An 18,869-nucleotide genomic window follows, 5' to 3' on the forward strand; every position below is an offset into this window, starting at 1 on the left:
CCAATAAAGGTGACTGATTTTTTTTAAAAGGGTTAATTGGTCAGTGTGGTTTTTTTTTTTATGGAAATGAAATTGCATCTCCCCTATTGAAGCCTTCCTAGTTGGCAGCCATCACCGCATCCTGGGGCAGGGAGCGCCACAATTTAACTTTGCATTGTGTGAAGAAATACTTCCTTTTATCTGTTTTGAATCCTCCAGCTTCAGCAGATGACCCCGCGTTCTGGTCTTATGAGAGAGGGAGAAAAGCTTCTCTCTGTCCATTCTCTCCATACCGTGCATCATTTTATAGACCTCTATCATGTCTCCCCTTAACCACCTTCTTTCCAAGCTAAACAGCCCTAAGCGTTTTAACCACTCCTCATAGGGCAGTTGCTCTAGCCCCCTGATCGTTTTGGTTGCTCTTTGGTTGGGAGAGGCCGAGAGTGGGTTGCCTGGGGCCAAATAGTGAGTTCACAGCACAGGCAAGATTGAACCGAGGCTTCCGAGGCTTGCAGCTTTCGTCTCTCAGCCAGGCCGACTTGCTCAGCGGGCGACCGAGAGCTCGTCGCGTTTCAAACGTGCCTTTGCAAGCGTCAACGGCCATGGGTCTGGATGGTAAGCTGCCTTTGGTGCGGAGCACCCGTTCTGCCACTCATGTCCGCCCCTCCGATTCTGTCATTACTCTCGGAAGAACACTCAAAGCCTATTTGTGTTCCACCCCGGCCTGTTGTTACCGATGTGCGCCGCGTCCTTCGCGTCCCGTCAGCCGCTGTCAGATTTGCCGGCCTCTCTGCGGAGATTATCTGTTCGCGTCTCCTTCACGGCGCAATGCTCTGTCAGTAAGTACAGAGGGCTGTTTAGCTTGGAAAGAAGGTGGTTTAGGGAAGATTTGACAGAGGTCTAAAAAATTATGCATGGTTTGGAGAGAGTGGACAAGGAGAAGCTGTTCTCCTCTCGAATTACTAGAACGCGGGGTCATCTGCTGAAGCTGGAGGGTGAGAGACTCAAAACCGATAAAGTATTTCTTCACACAGTGCATAGTTAAATTGTGGGACTCCCTGCCCCAGGATGTGATAGCTGCCAATGTGGAAGGCTTTAAGAGGGGAGTAGACATGTTCATGGAGCAGTTCATGGCTGCTAGTCAAAATGAATACTAGTCATGATACATACCTATTCTCTCCAGGTTCAGAGGAGCATGCCAGTTATATTAGGTGCTGTGGAACACAGGCAGGACAATGCTGCTGCTGCAATTTGTCTTGTTTGTGGGCTTCGTAGAGGCACCTGGTTAAATTTTGGAACTCCCTGGATGTGGGGATGGTTGCCAGCTTGGAGGTCTTTAAGAGGGGAGTGAACATGTTCATTAAGGATAGGGCGATCCATGGCTACTAGTCAAAAGGGATACTAGTCATGATGCATACCTATTCTCTCCAGGATCAGAGGAGCAGGCCTGTTATATCAGGTGCTTTTGAACGCTGGCGGGATAATGCTGCTGCAGTCGTCTTGCTTGTGGGCTTGCTAGAGGCATCTGGTTGGCCTCTGTGTGAACAGACTGCTGGACTTGATGGGCCTCAGTCTGATCCAGCAGGGCTGTTCTTACGTTATGTTCTTATCCCCAGTGCCATGCCCGAGGAGAGCTTTGGTGCTAGCCAGACGCGTGCTAATTACCGTTTTCCCTTGGAGGTGCTTGCTTGAAACACTGCAGAGCAGCTGCTGAATCTCCACCGCTAGCCCAACCGTTCTCTTATTTTCCTCTCGCAGGGATCTGGGGAAAGCTACTTGGAAAAAGCAGAGCGTTTGTACTCCCAGATGTGTTTGACACGAGAGAAGGTGAGACAACTCCAACTCCCCCCCCCAGTACACAAATTCGGGGCAGTTGACAGAGAGCTATATTTCAGGGTCCTGCGCCCCTTTTTAAAACGGGCCAGCAGTTTTCAGACACCAGTGTGGTTGTAGTGGTTATGAGCAGTGGTTTGGAGCTGTGGAGTCTGATCTGGAGAACCGGGTTTGATTCCCCACCCCTCCACATGAGCGGCGGAGGCTAATCTGGTGAACTGTGTTTGTTTCCCCGCTCCTCCACATGAAGCCAGCTGGGTGACCTTGAGCTAGTCACAGCTCTCTCAACCCCCACCCATCTCAGGGTGTCTGTTGTGGGTAGAGGGAGGGAAGGTGATTGTAAGCTGGTTTGAATCTTCCTCAAGATAAAGTCAGCATATAAAAACTAACTCTTCTTCTTCAAGTTACCTCATTATGGATATGCAAATATTCCAAAATATGGGAAAATCCGAGATACGGACCACTTCTGGTCCCAAGCAGTCCGGATAAGGGATGCTCAACCTGTTCCACCCTCGAATGCGTGGGGTCCCGCGGAGCTTCTCCGGCACTGGGCCTGGACGGGAAGATATTTTAGCCCCTCCTAACTTCCGCCCTTTCCTTGCAGAACCTGATGGGTGACCAGGAGCAGCTGAAAATCCAGGTGACAGAGCTGGAGGAGGAGGTGGGCACGCTGCGGAAGATCAACAAGAGCCTCTTCGACTTCTCCAGCCGCATCATCACCAAGCCGGGCAAACAATAGCCCCGTCCCGAGCTCGCCTCTCGAGGGATGGGAGAAGCAGGCAGACACCCGGCCTCGGAGGCGGGGGACACTCCCCGCGCGCTTTTGAGTTTTCTTTTTCCTGGACAGATGGCGGGGGCCCCCATGTCTCTGCGGGCTCCTCCCTCCTCCATTTCACTCCCATGGAGCTGCGAGGGCCATGTGGCCCACCAGACTCCGTTCTGCCGCCGCACAGAGCCTGCGGCGTGTCTGGGCAAGCCAGGAGAAAAAAACAAGAAGGGCAGCTCCATAGGACAAAAAGGAGTCCATTTGGGGGCGCAAGAAAAGCAGTGATCTGTACGCGTCGTTGAAGCCTTTCCTGGATCCTGTCCTCTGCGGCGTGTAATAGCGACGCTCCACATAACAGATCCGCAGGCCTCCTTAGATACTGTGCTGTCCAGCTGGAAAGGACGGTGCTGTTTCAGAACCTCTTTTAATACCTGAGAGCTGGTTTTGCGGGGAGTTTGTTTTTTTGTGGGGGGGAGAAGAAGGGTACCTCTTTTCACAATCAAGAGGGAGTTTGCTGCAACTCAAGCGGAGAGAAGGTGTACCTTTCTAGCTGCCTGTGGGAGTGTGGCAAACCGTTCCCAAGACTGCGACTCTTTTTGTACCAAATCAGGCTGCAAGGCGATTGGGGTGTTGGGTGGGGAGGGTCGTATTTCCAAATGCTTCCTTCCCTCTCCTGTAAAAAAAATTAATAAATCCCCTTTTTGTAGTAATCTAGCCTACGCTGGACATTTCTTCTTGAGTTGCTGGCTGTCCACATGGAGGAGCAGTATCATGATGGGAGGCGGAGCAGTTCTCTTCTGTCCCTTGCTTCCCCAAGTAGCCTGGGGGGGGGATCCTCCAGGTCAAGAAGTTCTCCCCCCTCCTTACCGCAGCATAATGGAAGACTTCTGGATTTGTAGCAACCCCCATGGGGTTTGGATCCTGTAGATCCATTCGCTGGGAATGACGTTTTCCTCCAGCACAAGGACCTTTTCCCGACACATGCTGGCGGAGGGGCAAGAGAGTACAGTGTCCTCCTGGGCCCATTCAGTCTGGGGGTAGTTAGGGGTGGGTGCCCAGGGCAGGTTAGGTGTGTTTGGTCCTGTGTGTTTTGGGAGGAGGAAGCCCCGCTTGCGATGCCAGATCAGGAAGCTTTTCCTGCAAGCTGGCGGGAGGGTCACTGGCTTTTGCCAGGCCTGTTCTGTTGGGCTCAGGATTTGGGCAGAATTGCCCCCTGCTTGTTGGGGGCGGCCTTGCCCGGCAGAGAGCTTGTCTGCGTCTGCATGTGCGGTCAAGTCACAGCTGGCTTATGGAGACCCCCTGTAGGGTTTTCAAGGCCAGAGATGTCTGGAGGTGGGTTGCCATTGCCTGCCTCTGCGTGGACTGAGCGAGTTCGGAGAGAACTGTGAATGGCCCAAGGTCACCCAGCAGGCTTCACGTGGAGGAGCAGGGAGTCCAGCTTACAGCCGCTTTACTCCTGTGCCGCACACACAGGAGATCTTGTGAAACGGGTTCTGCTGCTGACCCTTCCTCACGCCGTGAATGAGGTGGCCCTCCCGTGTGGTAAGGGTGTCGGGCTAGTATCAGGGAGGCCCAGGTTCGAATCCCCACTCGTGTCATGGAAGCCTGCTCGGTGACCTTGGGACAGTCGCACTCTCTCCGCCTAAGAGAGCCAGCGTGGCATAGTGGTTAAGAGCGGTTTGGAGCGCTGGACTCTAATCTGGACAACCAGGTTTGATTCCCCACTCCTCCACATGAGCGGCGGAGGCTAATCTGGTGAACCGGGTTGGTTTCCCCACTCGTCCACACGAAGCCTGCTGAGTGACCTTGGGCTAGTCACAGCTCTCTTTGAGCTCTCTCAGCCCCACCTACCTCACAGGGTGCCTGTTGTGGGGAAAGGGAAGGTGATTGTAAGCCAGTTTGATTCTGGAGAGAAAGTCAGCTTATAAAAACCAACTCTTCTTCTTCTTCTAACCTACCTCATAGGGTTGTTGTGAGGATAAAATGGAGGAGAGGAGAATGATGTCAGCTGTTTTGGGTCCCCAGTGGGGAGAAAGGCGCGGTATAAATGAATCAAATAAACAAAGTGGGGAGGTAGTTGTAAATTTCCTGCATAGTGCAGGGGGTTGGACTAGATGACCCTGGTGGTCCCTTCCTATTCTATGATTCTATGAAATGTAAGCCTAGAAGCAACGGAATTGTCACCGACAGCAAAAAAAAAACCAACCCTGCAGAGCCTTAAGCGTCACCTTCTGTCGCGTGTGTCACAGGTGCCCAGGGCAGAGGTTTCTAGGCGATCCAGCAGTCTCCCTTGTTTATTTCCATCTCCTTCCTTGCCTCTTTTTTTAAGGAGCAACGAGAGGTTCCATTCATCCTTTGCCAGTAACCCTGCACCAAAACCCATTTGATTTAAAGCGTGGTTTAATACCCCTGAGTATCCAGCTGGCCCTCCGACACCTGCCAACTTGGTTAGATAATGCTTTTAGTGTAATAAGTGCCATTTCGCCTTTGGTCCTTCTCCCGCCGCGGAGCTGGCCCATCTTTTTAATAGGCTGAATCTCTTCCGCAGCTCTCCGAGTTCTGAACAGACTGGGTCGGAGACCTCAGGCCGAGCCAGGAGCTCTTTGAGCTGCTGGTGACAAAGAACCATGGGGGTGGGAGAGATAGAATCATAGAGTTGGAAGGGACCACCAGGGTCATCTAGTCCAACCCCCTGCACAATGCAGGAAATTCACAACTACCTCCCCCCACACACCCAGTGACCCCTACTCCATGCCCAGAAGATGGACAAGGTGCCCTCCCTCTCATCATCTGCCTAAGGTCATAGACTCAGCATTGCTGACAGATGGCCATCTAGCCTCTGCTTAAAAACCTCTGGTGAAGGAGAACTCACCACCTCCCGAGGAAGCCTGTTCCACTGAGGAACCACTCTGTTAGAAAGTTCTTCCTAATGTCTGGACAGAAACACTTTTGATTTAATTTCAACCTGTTGGTTCTGGTCCGACCTTCTGGGCAACAGAAGACAACTTGGCACCATCTTCTATGTGACAGCCCATTAAGTACTTGAAGCTGGCTTTTTTTGGGGGGGGGGCATATGGGGCAGGCCCTGACCTGGATGGCCCAGGCTAGCCTGATCTCGTCAGATCTCAGAAGCTAAGCAGGGTCAGCCCTGGTTAGTATTTGGATGGGAGACCACCAAGGAATACCAGGGTTGCTGGCAGAGGAAGGCACTGGCAAACCACCTCTGTTAGTCTCTTGCCATGAAAACCCCAAAAAGGGGTCGCCATAAGTCGGCTGCGACTTGACGGCACTTCACACACACACACATATGGGACAGAGACTGGCTTTCTCGCTGTCCAGCTAATCCGCTGCACATCACACTGAACGGCGCAGCGGGCCCCTAAGATCCAGCTCGATCAGAACAAAAGAACAATCGGGGCTCAGATTCTGGGCCTCAGGCTCTATCCTGTTCACCATCACCACCAGTCTAGAATCTCAAAGAATGGGACTGGGAAAGCAATATCTGTTGGCAGAGTACGCTAAGTGCGCAGAGAAGCGTCAGATTCACTGATTAAAGATAAAGTTGCTTTTTTATTGAGGAAACTACATTTTAGGATAGAAAAGCGGAGAGAAAGAGCCTCTAGCTGCCTATCTAGCTAGAGAGGAAGAGTGAGGGTAGAATGACTTCCAAGAAGAAGCAGGAAATTAGACCTAAGAATAACTGTCTTAAGGACTGACGAGAGGTGTGGAAAGGGTGGAAGGGTCTCTCGCCTTACGGCCCAAACTAGCTGACCACTTGCCCGCCCCTGTTGGGTCGTCTTCTCCATTCCTTTGCACAATAGACATTGCAACTCTTCCAACAATTGCCCTTCCCCCAGCATCAAGCGCTCAGAAGCAGGAGGAGACGGCTGCCCTTAGCAGCACAGAGCCAGGCCACGTTCTCCTTCGAGGTCACCAGCCGAGGAGTTTGCTTGGGTCTCTGTTCCAGCTCCTAGAGACCCATTCTCCACCCCACCCTCCAGTCAGGTATACGGTGCCCCTACAGCGCTGCAGTAGTCCAGGGAGAGTAGTCCGGGCTTCCTCTGGCAGGAGCACTCTTAGTTGCCAGCTCTGCAGTAGAGGGTCAGAGGAACAACAGTTGGGGTGGGGGGGCGCCCCTCTGAAGAGAAGAAGAAGAGTTGGTTTTTATATGCCAACTTTCCCTTTCACATGAACACATGAAGCTGCCTTATCCTGAATCGGACCCCTGGTCCATCAAAGTCAGTATTGTCTACTCAGACCGGCAGCTGCTCTCCAGGGTCTCAGGCTGAGGTCTTTCCCATCACCTACTTGCCTAGTCTTTTTAACTGGAGATGCTGGGGATTGAACCTGGGACCTTCTGCATGCCAAGCAAATGCTCTACAAACAGCCACAGCCTCTCTCCTAGGAATTCTCCTTTCGAGGAGAATCAAACCGGCTTACAATCACCGTCCCTCTCCCCGCAACAGACACCTTGTGATTTAGGTGGGGCTGAGAGAGTTCAGAGAGAGCTGTGACTAGTCCAAGGTCACCCAGCAGGCTTCATGTGGAGGAGTGGGGAATGGAACCCGGCTCTCCAGTTTAGAGCGCCATCTACAGGGGCCACTTGCCTCTGCATCACTGCGTGGTCTTGTGCAAGGGGAGTTTTGGAGGGATCATCCCAGGCAAAGTGTGTGCAACCTATTCCCCTCTCCTCCCCACCCCCATCAGTGGCTTTCCTATGCTCTGCTTCTGCGCAGCGTTGGCCTTTCCCCCATAAATGATGGCTATGTTTTCCTTGAAAGTCTGTGCACATGGCTTTGTTTTGGCCTGCAGTGTAGAGCCACGGGGGGGGGGCTGCTCTAGGGCACCCCCTCAGTTTGCACAAAGGCCAACAGGTTCGGCTGGTGTCTGAAATGTGCTATGGACTCTGATTTGGAGAACCGGGTTTGGTTCCCCACTCCTCTACATGAGTGGCGGAGGCTAATCTGGTGAACTGGGTTGGTTTCGCCATTCCTACACATGAAGCCAGCTGGGTGACCTTGGGCTAGTCACAGCTCTCAGACCCACCTATTTCACAGGGTGTCTGTTGTGGGGAGGGGAAGGGAAGGTGATTGTAAGCCGGTTTGAGTCTCCCTGAAGTGGTAGAGAAAGTCGGCATATAAAAACCAACTACTACTCCTCTGCCTCCTCCTCCTCCTTTTTCTTTCTCCTCCTCCTCCTCCCTCTTCCTCCTTCTTCCTCCTCCTCCTTCTTCTTCTTCCAATTCCTCCTCCTCCTCCTCCTCCTCCCTCCTTCTCCTCGCAGCACTGGCCGGACCTTCAATTTCTCTGCAACACACAGGGACCCTTCCTAAGACGAGGGTTATGAGTTTTCCCGAGGACTGAAAAATCAAAGGTGCCGTCCCCAGCTCTGGCAATCTCCGATTTCATCCCTTTGTCCCCATCAATCATTCTCTTTATCTTGTCAAAACATCAAATATGAACAAAAAGCCACCCGCAAACACTGGCGGTTGGAGTGTGCCACACAGGAGCTAAAAGGACATTGCAGGGTGCAATGAACACATGAACAAACCTAGCTCTTGAGCACATGAAGCTGCGGTATACTGAATCAGACCCTTGGTCCATCAAAGTCAGTATTGTCTACTCAGACCGGCAGTGGCTCTCCAGGGTCTCAGGCTGAGGTCTTTCACATCACCTCCTTGCCTGGCCCCTTTAACTAGAGATGCTGGGGATTGAACCTGGGACCTTCTGCATGCCAAGCAGATGCTCTACCACTGAGCCTCAGCCCCTCCATTCTTACCACAGCCTTCTGTTTCCAACTCTAACCCTGGGTTTCCCTGGTGGTCGAGCTCAATAGATCCTTTTCCCCTTGGGTGGCTAACAGATTTTGTCACTGGTTGGTGTTCTGCACATCTGGAAATATTGATAATTTCCCAACAGATGCTTGTGTGAGCAAGTTGCCATACTAAAAGACCCACGATTGGTGTTATACTTTACATCTGGCCACACAAGGCGTAAGGTTTTCACATTTCCAGGTGTGTTTTTAATAATTTAAATTACGGTCACAGCAGCCGGAGTGGTACTAGCTGCAAAATGGAAATCGGGTGAAGATCCCAATATAGAAGAACAAATTGGCAGAATGCGCTGTGATGGCAGAACTAACTAATCTAGTAAATAAAAGACCCAGAGAAGAATTTTTAAAAAAACCTGGAGGTTTTATTATGCTTACGTGAAAGTAGCATAAGTAATGAGGAATTTAGAATGGATAAATATGTTTTAAAGGTATTTTTGTTTAGCTAAACAGAAATATAGAAATAGAGAATAAATATATTTTAGAATGTTAGAGATTAAATAGGGACATAAGTGTAAGCACTTGTTCCATAGGATTCCCAATAGCCACACCAGGAGACTAGTAGTCCAAAAGAGTTGGTTTATTGGTAACACAGGTAAGCAGAGCTTAGAAATCGAAAGGCAGCAATGAGGGGGAAATGGCATTGCACTTGATTATATGAGAACACTACAAAAGCAGGCGCAGTACAGTCTCATGAGATAATACCAAACAGAAGCACCAAGTCTCCCCCGAGTCTCCTCGACCCTGGGAAGCATAGCGAAGCTAGCGGTTTAGATAAGCAACCTTGGAATCCGAGCCAAAACAAAGTTCAAAGGCAGCCAAGGCAGCCAGAGTTCAAAGACAGCCTGACAACAAGGTATATTCACACCATGTGTGTGTGTGTGTATATAATATAATTGAACAGTAGATATAGGATGTTTAGGGTTGCCAACCTCCAGGTACTAGCTGGAGATCTCCTGCTATTACAACTGAGCCGACAGAGATCAGTTCCCTGGAGAAAATGGCCACTTTGGCAACTGGACTCTATGGCATTGAAGCCCCTCCCCTCCCCAAACCCCGCCCTCCTCAGGCTCCACCCCAAAAACCTCCTGCTGATGGCAAAGAGGGACCTGGTAACCCTAAAGATGTTGGAGACATCACTGTAATCCCCTGTTCCCCCTTATCCCTTTTTCTTTTATGTTCACCCCCTTTATTCTTTTTAGAAATAAAACTTATAATAAAAATAATTCATATTACGTGTCATCGTCAACGGTGTTGAATATTTCTGTGACAGTTTATACCAGTGGTCTCATACGTAGGCTCTGTTCCATGCCTTGCGTTTTTTATCACATCTGTTGTGTCCACTTCATAAATATCATTACTTTATAAGAAGTTATAGTTTTCCAGCTCAACCTTTGAGGCTCTCTGAGCAGAAGAGATGGAGGCTGGGCTCCCCGCTCTGCGGCTGCAGTCAATTTCCTTAATTGGCTGCTAAGCAGATAAATGACCTGCTCTGGGGTTTGCTTAATAGCCTCCTTGGCTTCCTTACTAATTTTTGTTAAGGCAAACGCTGCAGGCGCTTCTGCTCCGACGGGCCACCGCTCCCCTCCGCCTCCTCTCACTTGGGAGCCTCCACCTTTTTAACATGCACCCCCTATCCCCCCATTTTACCTCCCTCTTCCCTCCCTTTTCCTTCTCCTCTCCCAGTTCTCAGTTCTTTATCATCACAGTCCACGACCAGTAGGTATAGAATCACAGAGTTGGAAGGGACCACCAGGGTCATCTAGTCCAACCCCCTGCACAATGCAGGAAATTCACAACTACCTCCCCCACACACCCCCAGTGACCCCTACTGCATGCCCAGAAGATGGCTAAGATGCCCTCCCTCTCATCATCTACTTAAGGTCATAGAATCAGCATTGCTGACAGATGGCCATCTAGCCTCTGCTTAAAAACCTCCAGGAAAGGAGAGCTCACCAACTCCCAAGGAAGCCTGTTCCACTGAGGAACCACTTGAACTGTTAGAAAATTCTTCCTAATGTCTAGGTGAGGGGTGTCAAACATGCGGCCCATGGGCTGGATCCGGCCCCTGGAGGGCTTTTATCCGGCCCGCGGAGCCGAGGAACCTAGTCCCCCTTTTATTGCATAAGGTACAATCAAATAACAGGTGCTCGATCGATTCTATTTCTTTTTGTGGGCAGACACATAGTCTCTGTTCATAAGGGATTTTCTTGAATCTTCCCTCCAGTACCGCAGAGGGTAAGGAATTACTTCTGGCTAGTGTAAACGCCCTTCTGGCCTTATTCGATTCCAAAAAGTATAAATAAGCAGCCGGGGCTGATATTGATCTAACATTTTCTTCCCTCCCTTTTTCTCCCCTGTTTCCTTTTTCCCCTTCCCTCTTCTGGGTCTGATATGATCCTCTCCTAAACTCTTCCCCCATATGCCTGCGGTCCATTGCCCCCCTCCCTGGGATTTGTAACATGGCCACGATGCTGTAACAACTAGCCCCAAACCGAAGCTAGAATCATATACTTACAGCGGGCTAAGGTTTTAGAATGTTTTAGATGTGTTAGATAGTTTATCTATATAACATGTAAGTGTTAAGTATATTTGATTGTGCGGTCCATTGCCCCCCTCCCTGGGATTTTTAACATGGGCACGATGCTGTAACAACTAGCCCCAAACCATGCCAACATCGCTCCCTATATAGGAAACTAGAAGCCGAAGCTAGAATCATATACTTACAGCGTGCTAAGGTTTTATTATGTTTTAGATGTGTTAGTTTATCTTTATAACATGTAAGTGTTAAGTATATTTGATCGTGTTGGTACGTTCCCTGAGCCTGGCAGCAGCAGCAGCAGGAGGAAGAAGAGGAAGAGGAAGACAACGACGACAAAATAAGACAGAGAAGAAGAAGAGGAGAGTTGGAAGAAGAAGAGAGTTGGATGTGAGGTTCAGAAGACTACTTCCTTTTTTTCTTTTTTCTTTTTATAGAAGACTACTTCCTGGAAAAAAATTGAATTTTTCTCTCCAAGATATGTTCTGTCTCGCATGCAACCCAAGCTTTCCTTTTAATAGATTAAATGCAAAAGTTAAGAAGTAGAGGCGATGCTTTGAAGAAAGGATCATTGCTTCCAAGAGCGTGCAATGTAAATTTAGATCGGGGGGGGGGGGCAGTAGTGGAGGAAGGATCCCACAAGAGAATCCAAAAGAGATGGCACCAGGGAGGGGTTTGTCCCCCCCCCCCATTAAAATTCTCACAGCAGCCCTCTGGAGTAAGTCGGCATAAAAGTGTGTAACTGACCCAAGGTTGTCCAGTGAACTTTGTAAGGATTCGAACCTGGCTCTCCTAGGTCGAAGTTTTAATCTAACCACCACACCAGTGCTCAAAGGGTGTGTGTGTGCTCATTTGTGTCACTGGATGCAGAACAGACCTCTCCCGCTGTCCATCAAGAGGAATTAACTGATGGACAAGCGCAGCCCGAGTTGTTTTGTCTTTCCCCTTGCTCACTCACTGAGCCAGAAGTGAAGATTAATTTGCAACGCAGCCAGCTACTTCTGTTGGCTGCCCCATTAGAGGAAGGAGACAGCCGCTCCGTTCATCTGAATACGTTTCCATCTCATTGGTTTGGGAAAGATTCTCAAGAGCCGAAGGACAGCTGGGGAATGGAACGGAGGCCTTCGAGAACTCCGGAGACGAGGAGGCTGAGGGCCTTGGGCATGTTCAGTCTGGAGAAGAGGAGGTTGAGGGGGGACAGGATTTGCTCTCTTGAAGTATTTGAAGGGCCGTCACTTAGAGGAGGGCAGGGAGCTGTTCCTGTTGGCAGCAGAGGACAGGACTCGCAATAAGGGGTTTAAATTGCGGGAGGAAAGGTACCGGCTGGATATTAAGAAAACATTTTTACAGTAAGAGTTGTTCGACAGTGGAATCAGCTGCCTTGGGAGGTGGTGAGCTCCCCCTCGCTGGCTCTCTTCAAGCAGCGGCTGGACATACACTTGTCAGGGATGCTCTAGGCTGATCCTGCGTTGAGCAGGGGGTTGGAATAGATGGCCTCTATGGCCCCTTCAACTCTATGATTCCATGAGGCAGAGGCAGCAGTAGCATCAAGCCGATTGGGTAGGGTTGCCAACCTCCAGGTACTACCTGGAGATCTCCTGCTATTACTACTGATCTCCAGCCGATAGAGATTAGTTCCCCTGGAGAAAGTAGCCGCTTTGGCAATTGGACTCTATGGCATTGAAGTCCCTCCCCTCACCCCGCCCTCCTCAGGCTCCGCCCCCCAAAAACCTCCTGCCGGTGGCAAAGAGGGACCTGGCAACCCTACGACTGGGAGAGGGATGGAGGAAGGAAGGGGCTAAGCGGAAAGACGGGTGGGAAGAAAAGCCTCCAGGAAGTCCCAAGGGTACCAGGAAGGGAGAAAACTGGGACGGGTAGGGTTGACTCCAGGTGGGGCCTGGAGACCTCCAAGAGCAGCTGAGCTCCAGATCAGTTCCCCTGGAGAAAATGGGAGCTTTGGAGGCTGAGCTCTATGGCATTACGTGGCACTGAGGCCCCTCCCCTCCTCTAACCCCACCCTCCATGGGCTCCACCTCGAAAGCTCCAGGAATTTCCCAACCCGGAGTTGGCAACCCTAGCAGCAGAGAGCACAGTGGGGCCAGAACAACGGGCTCATCGCCTCCAGCATCATCTTTCTCATGGCAGCCAACAGGTGAGCCTGGAAGGCCCACATGGAGGGGCACAGAGATCCAAGCCTCCCTTCTGGACCCCCATAACTAGTATTCGAAAGTTTACTGCCTCTTAATATGGAGGTTCCATTTTAGCCATTGGAGCTTGTTTTGCCCTTAACCGGCTTTCTCCCCCATGTCTTTTGTCTCATTCTGTGTTAAAGTACTCTTAATACTGCCGGACTTCCAGCGTACACATCACAAATGCAAACCGGTCCCCGTGCTTGGTATTTTATATGTAGGTTTTATTACAAGATTTCCTCCATCTTCCTGCCCTGATGCAGAAGTCTTTGGCTTCTACAAAACTTGGAGAGGAGGAAGAGTTGGTTTTTATATGCCGACTTTCTCTACCACTTAAGGCAGAATCAAAACTGCTTACAATCACCTCCCCTTCCCCTCCTTACAACAGACACCCGGTGAAGTAGGTGGGGCTGACAGCGGCCTAAGAGAGCAGTGAGTAGCCCAAGGTCACCCAGCAGGCTTCATGTGTAGGAGTGGGGAAACCAATGCGGTTTACCAGATTAGCCTCCGCCACTCATGTGGAGGAGTGGGGAAACAAACCCGGTTCTCCAGATTAGAGCCCACCGCTCCAAACCACCGCTCTTAACCACTACACCATGCTGCCTCTCCACAGTGCCTTGACCCTTGGGGATTAAAGGAATCTTCGATGCCCTGTCAGTATCTATATTTCATTGGAGTGCAGATGGGACTCTGCGATAAGGTTGCCAACCTCCAGGTGGTGGCTGGAGATCTCCTGTTATTACAACCGATCTCCAGGCGACAGAGATCAGTTCGCCTGGACAAAAAGGAAACTTTGGAAGGCGGACTCTATGGTTTTATACCCCATTGAAGTCCCTCCCCTCCCAAAACCGACCCTCCTCAGGATCCACCCCAAAATCTCCAGGTCTTTCCAACCCCGGAGCCAGCCACCCTACCCTAAGAACTAACCACAGCCCTCGTCCCTTCTTTCTACGGTTGCCATGTCCCTCTTCGCCACCGGCGGGAGGTTTTTGGGGCGGAGCCTGAGGAGGGGCGGGGTTTGGGGAGGGGAGGGGCTTCAATGCCATAGAGTCCAATTGCCAAGGCAGCCATTTTCTCCAGGCGATCTGATCTCTATCAGCTGGAGATCAGTTTCAATAGCAGGAGATCTCCAGCCACCATCCTGAGCATTCATTTAAACAAAGGCGTGTCACTTGTCATTAAGATCTGACAATATTTGAAGATGCATAGGGAATGCAGCATGGCATGAAATCTAAGAGACAGGAACGTCTCCGCACCGAGCCCCGTTTCCAATATTTGGGGAGTTTCAGGAACCGAATTGTCTACTGCGAGGTAAATACCTTGCCCTCAGGGCATTTGAAGAAACCAGTTAACAGCAGAATCACGGCAGATTCATTTTTTTAAAGTGCTGCTTTGCCTAATGCACAATTAGCTCGTCCAATTTGCTGCCACGAGACGTGTAAGCCGTTCTCTTAAATGGCTTTAAAAGACAGGAAGGAGAGGAATTTTCTAGAATATTAGCCATGCTAGCAAAAATGGAGCCTCCGTGTTCAGAGGCAGTGCCTCCTGAAGTACCAAACGCCGGGACTGATGGGGAAAGGCTGTCCCCTTCATGCCCCGCTGGAACATTTCTTGTTCGTTCTGGCTGGCCACGGCTGGAAATGAGATCTTATGTTAGGAGAACTTTGTCAACTGATCCATTTTGACGTACTTATTTTGTTGCCACATCAGAGCAAAGATCTGTCTGTTACTCTGGAAGCCACACAGCGTTGTGAAGACACTTCACTCATTGTTTGTCCCTGCGGTCCATCATTCAGTGCTATACTGCTCCTGCTCATGGAGGCTCCATCTGGCTCTCACTGCTCAGAGGCGCTGATAAGAACAGGGGCCCTGTGTCCTGTTTCCAACAGTTTCCGCACAGCGTTGTGAAGACACTTCACTCATTGTTTGTCCCTGCTGTCCATCATTCAGTACCATACTGCTTCTGCTCATGGAGGCTCCATCTGGCTCTCACAGAGGCGCTGATAAGAACAGGGGCCCTGTGTCCTGTTTCCAACAGTTTCCACACAGCATTGTGAAGACGCTTCACTCATTGTTTGTTCCTGCTGTCCATTATTCAGTGCTATACTGCTCCTGCTCATGGAGGCTCCATCTGGCTCTCACGGCTCCGAGGCGCTGATAAGAACAGGGGCCCTGTGTCCTGTTTCCATCAGTGTCCAGCCAAGCTGTCTCTCCCTCCCCTGCCACATTTCTCCCACCATCAAATGTCCGACTAGGGATGCTTCATTCTGTTAAAAAGCTATCTAAGCTAGTTTCAAAAAGTATTCATCTTTGGGCTGCTTCTCTCTCTCCCCCCACCCCCTAAAATTACACAGGCCAATTTCCCTATGTATCAAACGGAGGAGGGGGAGAATTCATTAGCTCATTTTAACTCATTACATTTGTCTGCTGGGTGATCAATATTTTGGGGCAGCTGGTACTTGGCAATTTCTATTAATTTTTTTTTTGCCCTTAAAAGCCGTTATTGTAATTGATTTTCTCTTTTCTGCAAGCAGTGTCTTTTCTTTTCTTTTAAGGGGAGGGTTGCTAAGGAGGGCAGGCCTGGAAAACCCCAGTACAGGCTGTAGGCAGGCTCTTCAAAACAGGGGGCAAAACGAGGGGAAACACAGGGGGAGGGGGAGGTGACTTCTGACAGTCAGAACCGGCATGCATAAGCCAAACAAAGACCCCAAGTCATCAGAGGAGTGACCACGAGGGGAACAGCCATGCATAAAAGACCTTCGAGAAGGTTAATAAGCATCTCATCAGACCTTGGAAGCGAAGTAGGGTCCACCCCGGTTAGTATTTGGATGGGAGACCACCAAGGAATACCAAGGCAATTAGTGTTGCCAACTTCCAGGTACTTATATGAAACAAACAGCAAATCAGGCTACTACATACAACAGTGCCAAGAAATTGTATTCACATTAAAGAATCAATCATGACTCACAAACCAATAATAAGCAAGACCTTATAAATATTAAAGTCCTTATACTGTTCGTGTAAAGTCCATAGCTTATTAATCTGTGTAAATACAGATTTCCAAGTCCATCCTTCTTCTCTTCTTTTCCCCCGGGATCCAGTTATTCACCTGTTTCGACAATATTTCTTCTTCAGAAAATATTGATGGACTGTATAAGGCTGTTATACATACATATAACATTTGTAACTTTTACATTCTTGACAATGTCAAAATAAATACATATTATGAATTTTTATAACTATTATAAACCGAGGACATTTACTTACAAACAGTCCGCAATCTTGCTAGTTCCTTCCCTTTAGAAGGAACTCGTAAGTTCCCATTACTCGTAAGTTCCCATTACAATTGAAGGAACTCGTAAGGAACTCGTAAGTTCCCATTACTCGTAAGTTCCCATTACAATTGTCTATGGTAAGGGATCCCCTCCCCAAGTTTCCAGGAATTTCCCAACCTGGAGTTGGCAATCCGAGCATGTGGAAAAAGTAGAGAGAAATATTTTTTTCCTCCTTCTCTCACTCAGGGGTACCCAGTGGATTTGGTGGACTGTCGATTCCAGGCAGAAAAAAAGGAGATTGCTCTATACACAAGGTGTAATTAGTTTGTGCAACTCACTGCCACATGAGGTAGTCACAGCTGCTACTTTAGAAGGGGATCGGACAGAATGCAGAGGAGGAGGGAGTCTTTCTGCAGCTACTTGCTGCGGTGGCTGGATTAGGCCGAGATAGAAAATGTCACGGCTCTGCCGCCCTAGAATGTATAAACGAATCCTCCTTCGGAAGGGTTCTCTGGGTGAGGAAGCACAGTATTCATTCCCCCCACGAACAGATCAATGTGTTACGGTGTATTTATACCGCAAAATTCACATCGGTTTGGGAGGGGAGGAGAGACAGGCGCATCACAACCTGCTTTTAGCCTGCTGTGGAGGCAAGAGAGGAATATAGGAAGAGTCCTATGTGCGTGTGCGGGAAGAAGAGTTGGTTTTTATGTGCCGACTTTCTCTACCACTTAAGGAAGAACCAAACTGGCTTAAAATCACCTTCCCTTCCCCTCCCCACAACAGACACCCTCTTTCCTTGCAGTTTTTAAAAAAGCCAAGGGCTCTATCAAATGAGGCAATGGATCGCAAGGACTGCAAGACCGGGCGCTCCAGCAGCTGACCGGGCAAGCCGAAGGGCTTCCACCTGGCAGACGGGCAGCTGAGTCACTTCCCCTTCTGCACGGGGCCTCATAAATATCATACAAACTTTCTTCTGTCCTGTCTTGGGGTTGTTGGTCTCCAGTTGGGTCCTGAAGATCTCCCTGAATTACAACTGATCTCTAGACTAGAGGCACCAGTCTCTCTGGTAGGTTTGCCAACCTCCAGGTACTAGCTGGAAATCTCCTGCTATGACAACTGATCTCCAGCCGACAGAGATCAGTTCACCTGGAGAAAAGGGCAACTTTGGCAATTGGACTCTCTGGCATTGAAGTCCCTCCCCAAATACCACCCTCCTCAGGCTCCGCCCCATAAACCTCCCGCTGGTGGCGAAGAGGGACCTGGAAACCCTAGGTAGGTGGGGCTGAGAGAGTGTGACTAGCCCAAGGTCACCCAGCAGGCTTCGTGTGGAGGAGTGGGGGAAACAAATCCACCAGATTAGCCTCCGCTGCTCATGTGGAGGAGCGGGGAATCAAGCCTGTTTCTCCAGATCAGAGTCCACAGCTACATCACGCTGAACCTTTGGACTGCAGGTCTGCCTGAAATTCAACCCTTGCCCACCTTGGCTTTCGTGATGCGGAAAGCCCTGGGCTTCATCTGAGCAGCTGTTCAGCAATTAGGCATTTGTCCTGCAGGCCAAATGTGTTATGTGCCTCTAAGCCCACGCTGAGCCGTTGTACTGACATGGAATACTCATGAACGTTCTGATCTCCAGCGGGAGAGGGAAGGCGAGGGAGCATTTACCCAATGGTCACCTATAACATCAAACCGTCGGCAAGCTGGTCATCCGCATCACGCTGCACTGAGGGGGATTTGACACTCCACTCCCTCCCCCCAGTTTTGCGATTTGCCCAGAGCCTCACTTTTACCTGGGGAGAGACCTCCCACCCAGGTTCAATTGGGGTGACTGTACCATCTTTCCAAGATGGATTTGTATTGCACGTCATGTGAGTACTTAGGACAAACAGAAGTACTTCTTAGAATCACAGAATCATAGAGTTGGGAGGGGCCATACAGGCCATCTAGTCCAACCCCCTGCTCAATGCTGGATCAGCCTAGAGCAGTGGTTCCCAAACATTTAGGGCCACCCCCCCCCCTTGGTTCCACAAACTCAACCCCAGTGCCCCCCCATCCTTTAAAAAGCATTATTCAAATTTGCGTGACTCACTAAAAATGATAACAACAATAAAATTTCAAAACAGTAACAATTAATTGCACGTCTACTCAAAATCAATTTAAAACTTTTTAGTTGAAATTTATTCAACAAAACTGATGAACTTGATCCAGTAGTACCAGCTCTTCAAATTCTGGAAAAGAAAAAAAAACACAGTTCTGATAGTTTCCACCAAATTTGCCAGCATGGTGCCATAGCTTGATCTATTGTAAATTAGCGAACAACACAGTTGAAGGGGCCCACCTCTAGCGCCCCCTGCTGCCCTTTTACATCTTAGTGCCTCCCTAGGTAATCCCACCCCCCAGGAGGTGGTACTGCCCACTTTGGGAACCACTGGCCTAGAGCATCCCTGACACATGTTTGT

At 49.8% G+C, this 18,869-nt stretch overlaps 1 protein-coding gene across 1 annotated transcript in view; it reads left to right on the plus strand.

Annotated features, from left to right (window-relative positions):
* WDR18 (WD repeat domain 18) overlaps positions 1-2,591 on the plus strand; it is a 44,886-nt gene extending 42,295 nt beyond the window's left edge. Inside the window, exons 9-10 of the mRNA XM_056845143.1 lie at positions 1,738-1,806; positions 2,417-2,591. Coding sequence (XP_056701121.1) covers positions 1,738-1,806; positions 2,417-2,551 — 204 coding nt within the window. The 3' untranslated portion in view covers positions 2,552-2,591. The remainder of the gene's footprint in view (positions 1-1,737; positions 1,807-2,416) is intronic.
* Positions 2,592-18,869: the final 16,278 nt, after the last annotated feature.

The sequence above is a fragment of the Euleptes europaea genome, chromosome 2, assembly GCF_029931775.1.
Source record: "Euleptes europaea isolate rEulEur1 chromosome 2, rEulEur1.hap1, whole genome shotgun sequence".
NCBI classification, from domain to species: domain Eukaryota; kingdom Metazoa; phylum Chordata; class Lepidosauria; order Squamata; family Sphaerodactylidae; genus Euleptes; species Euleptes europaea.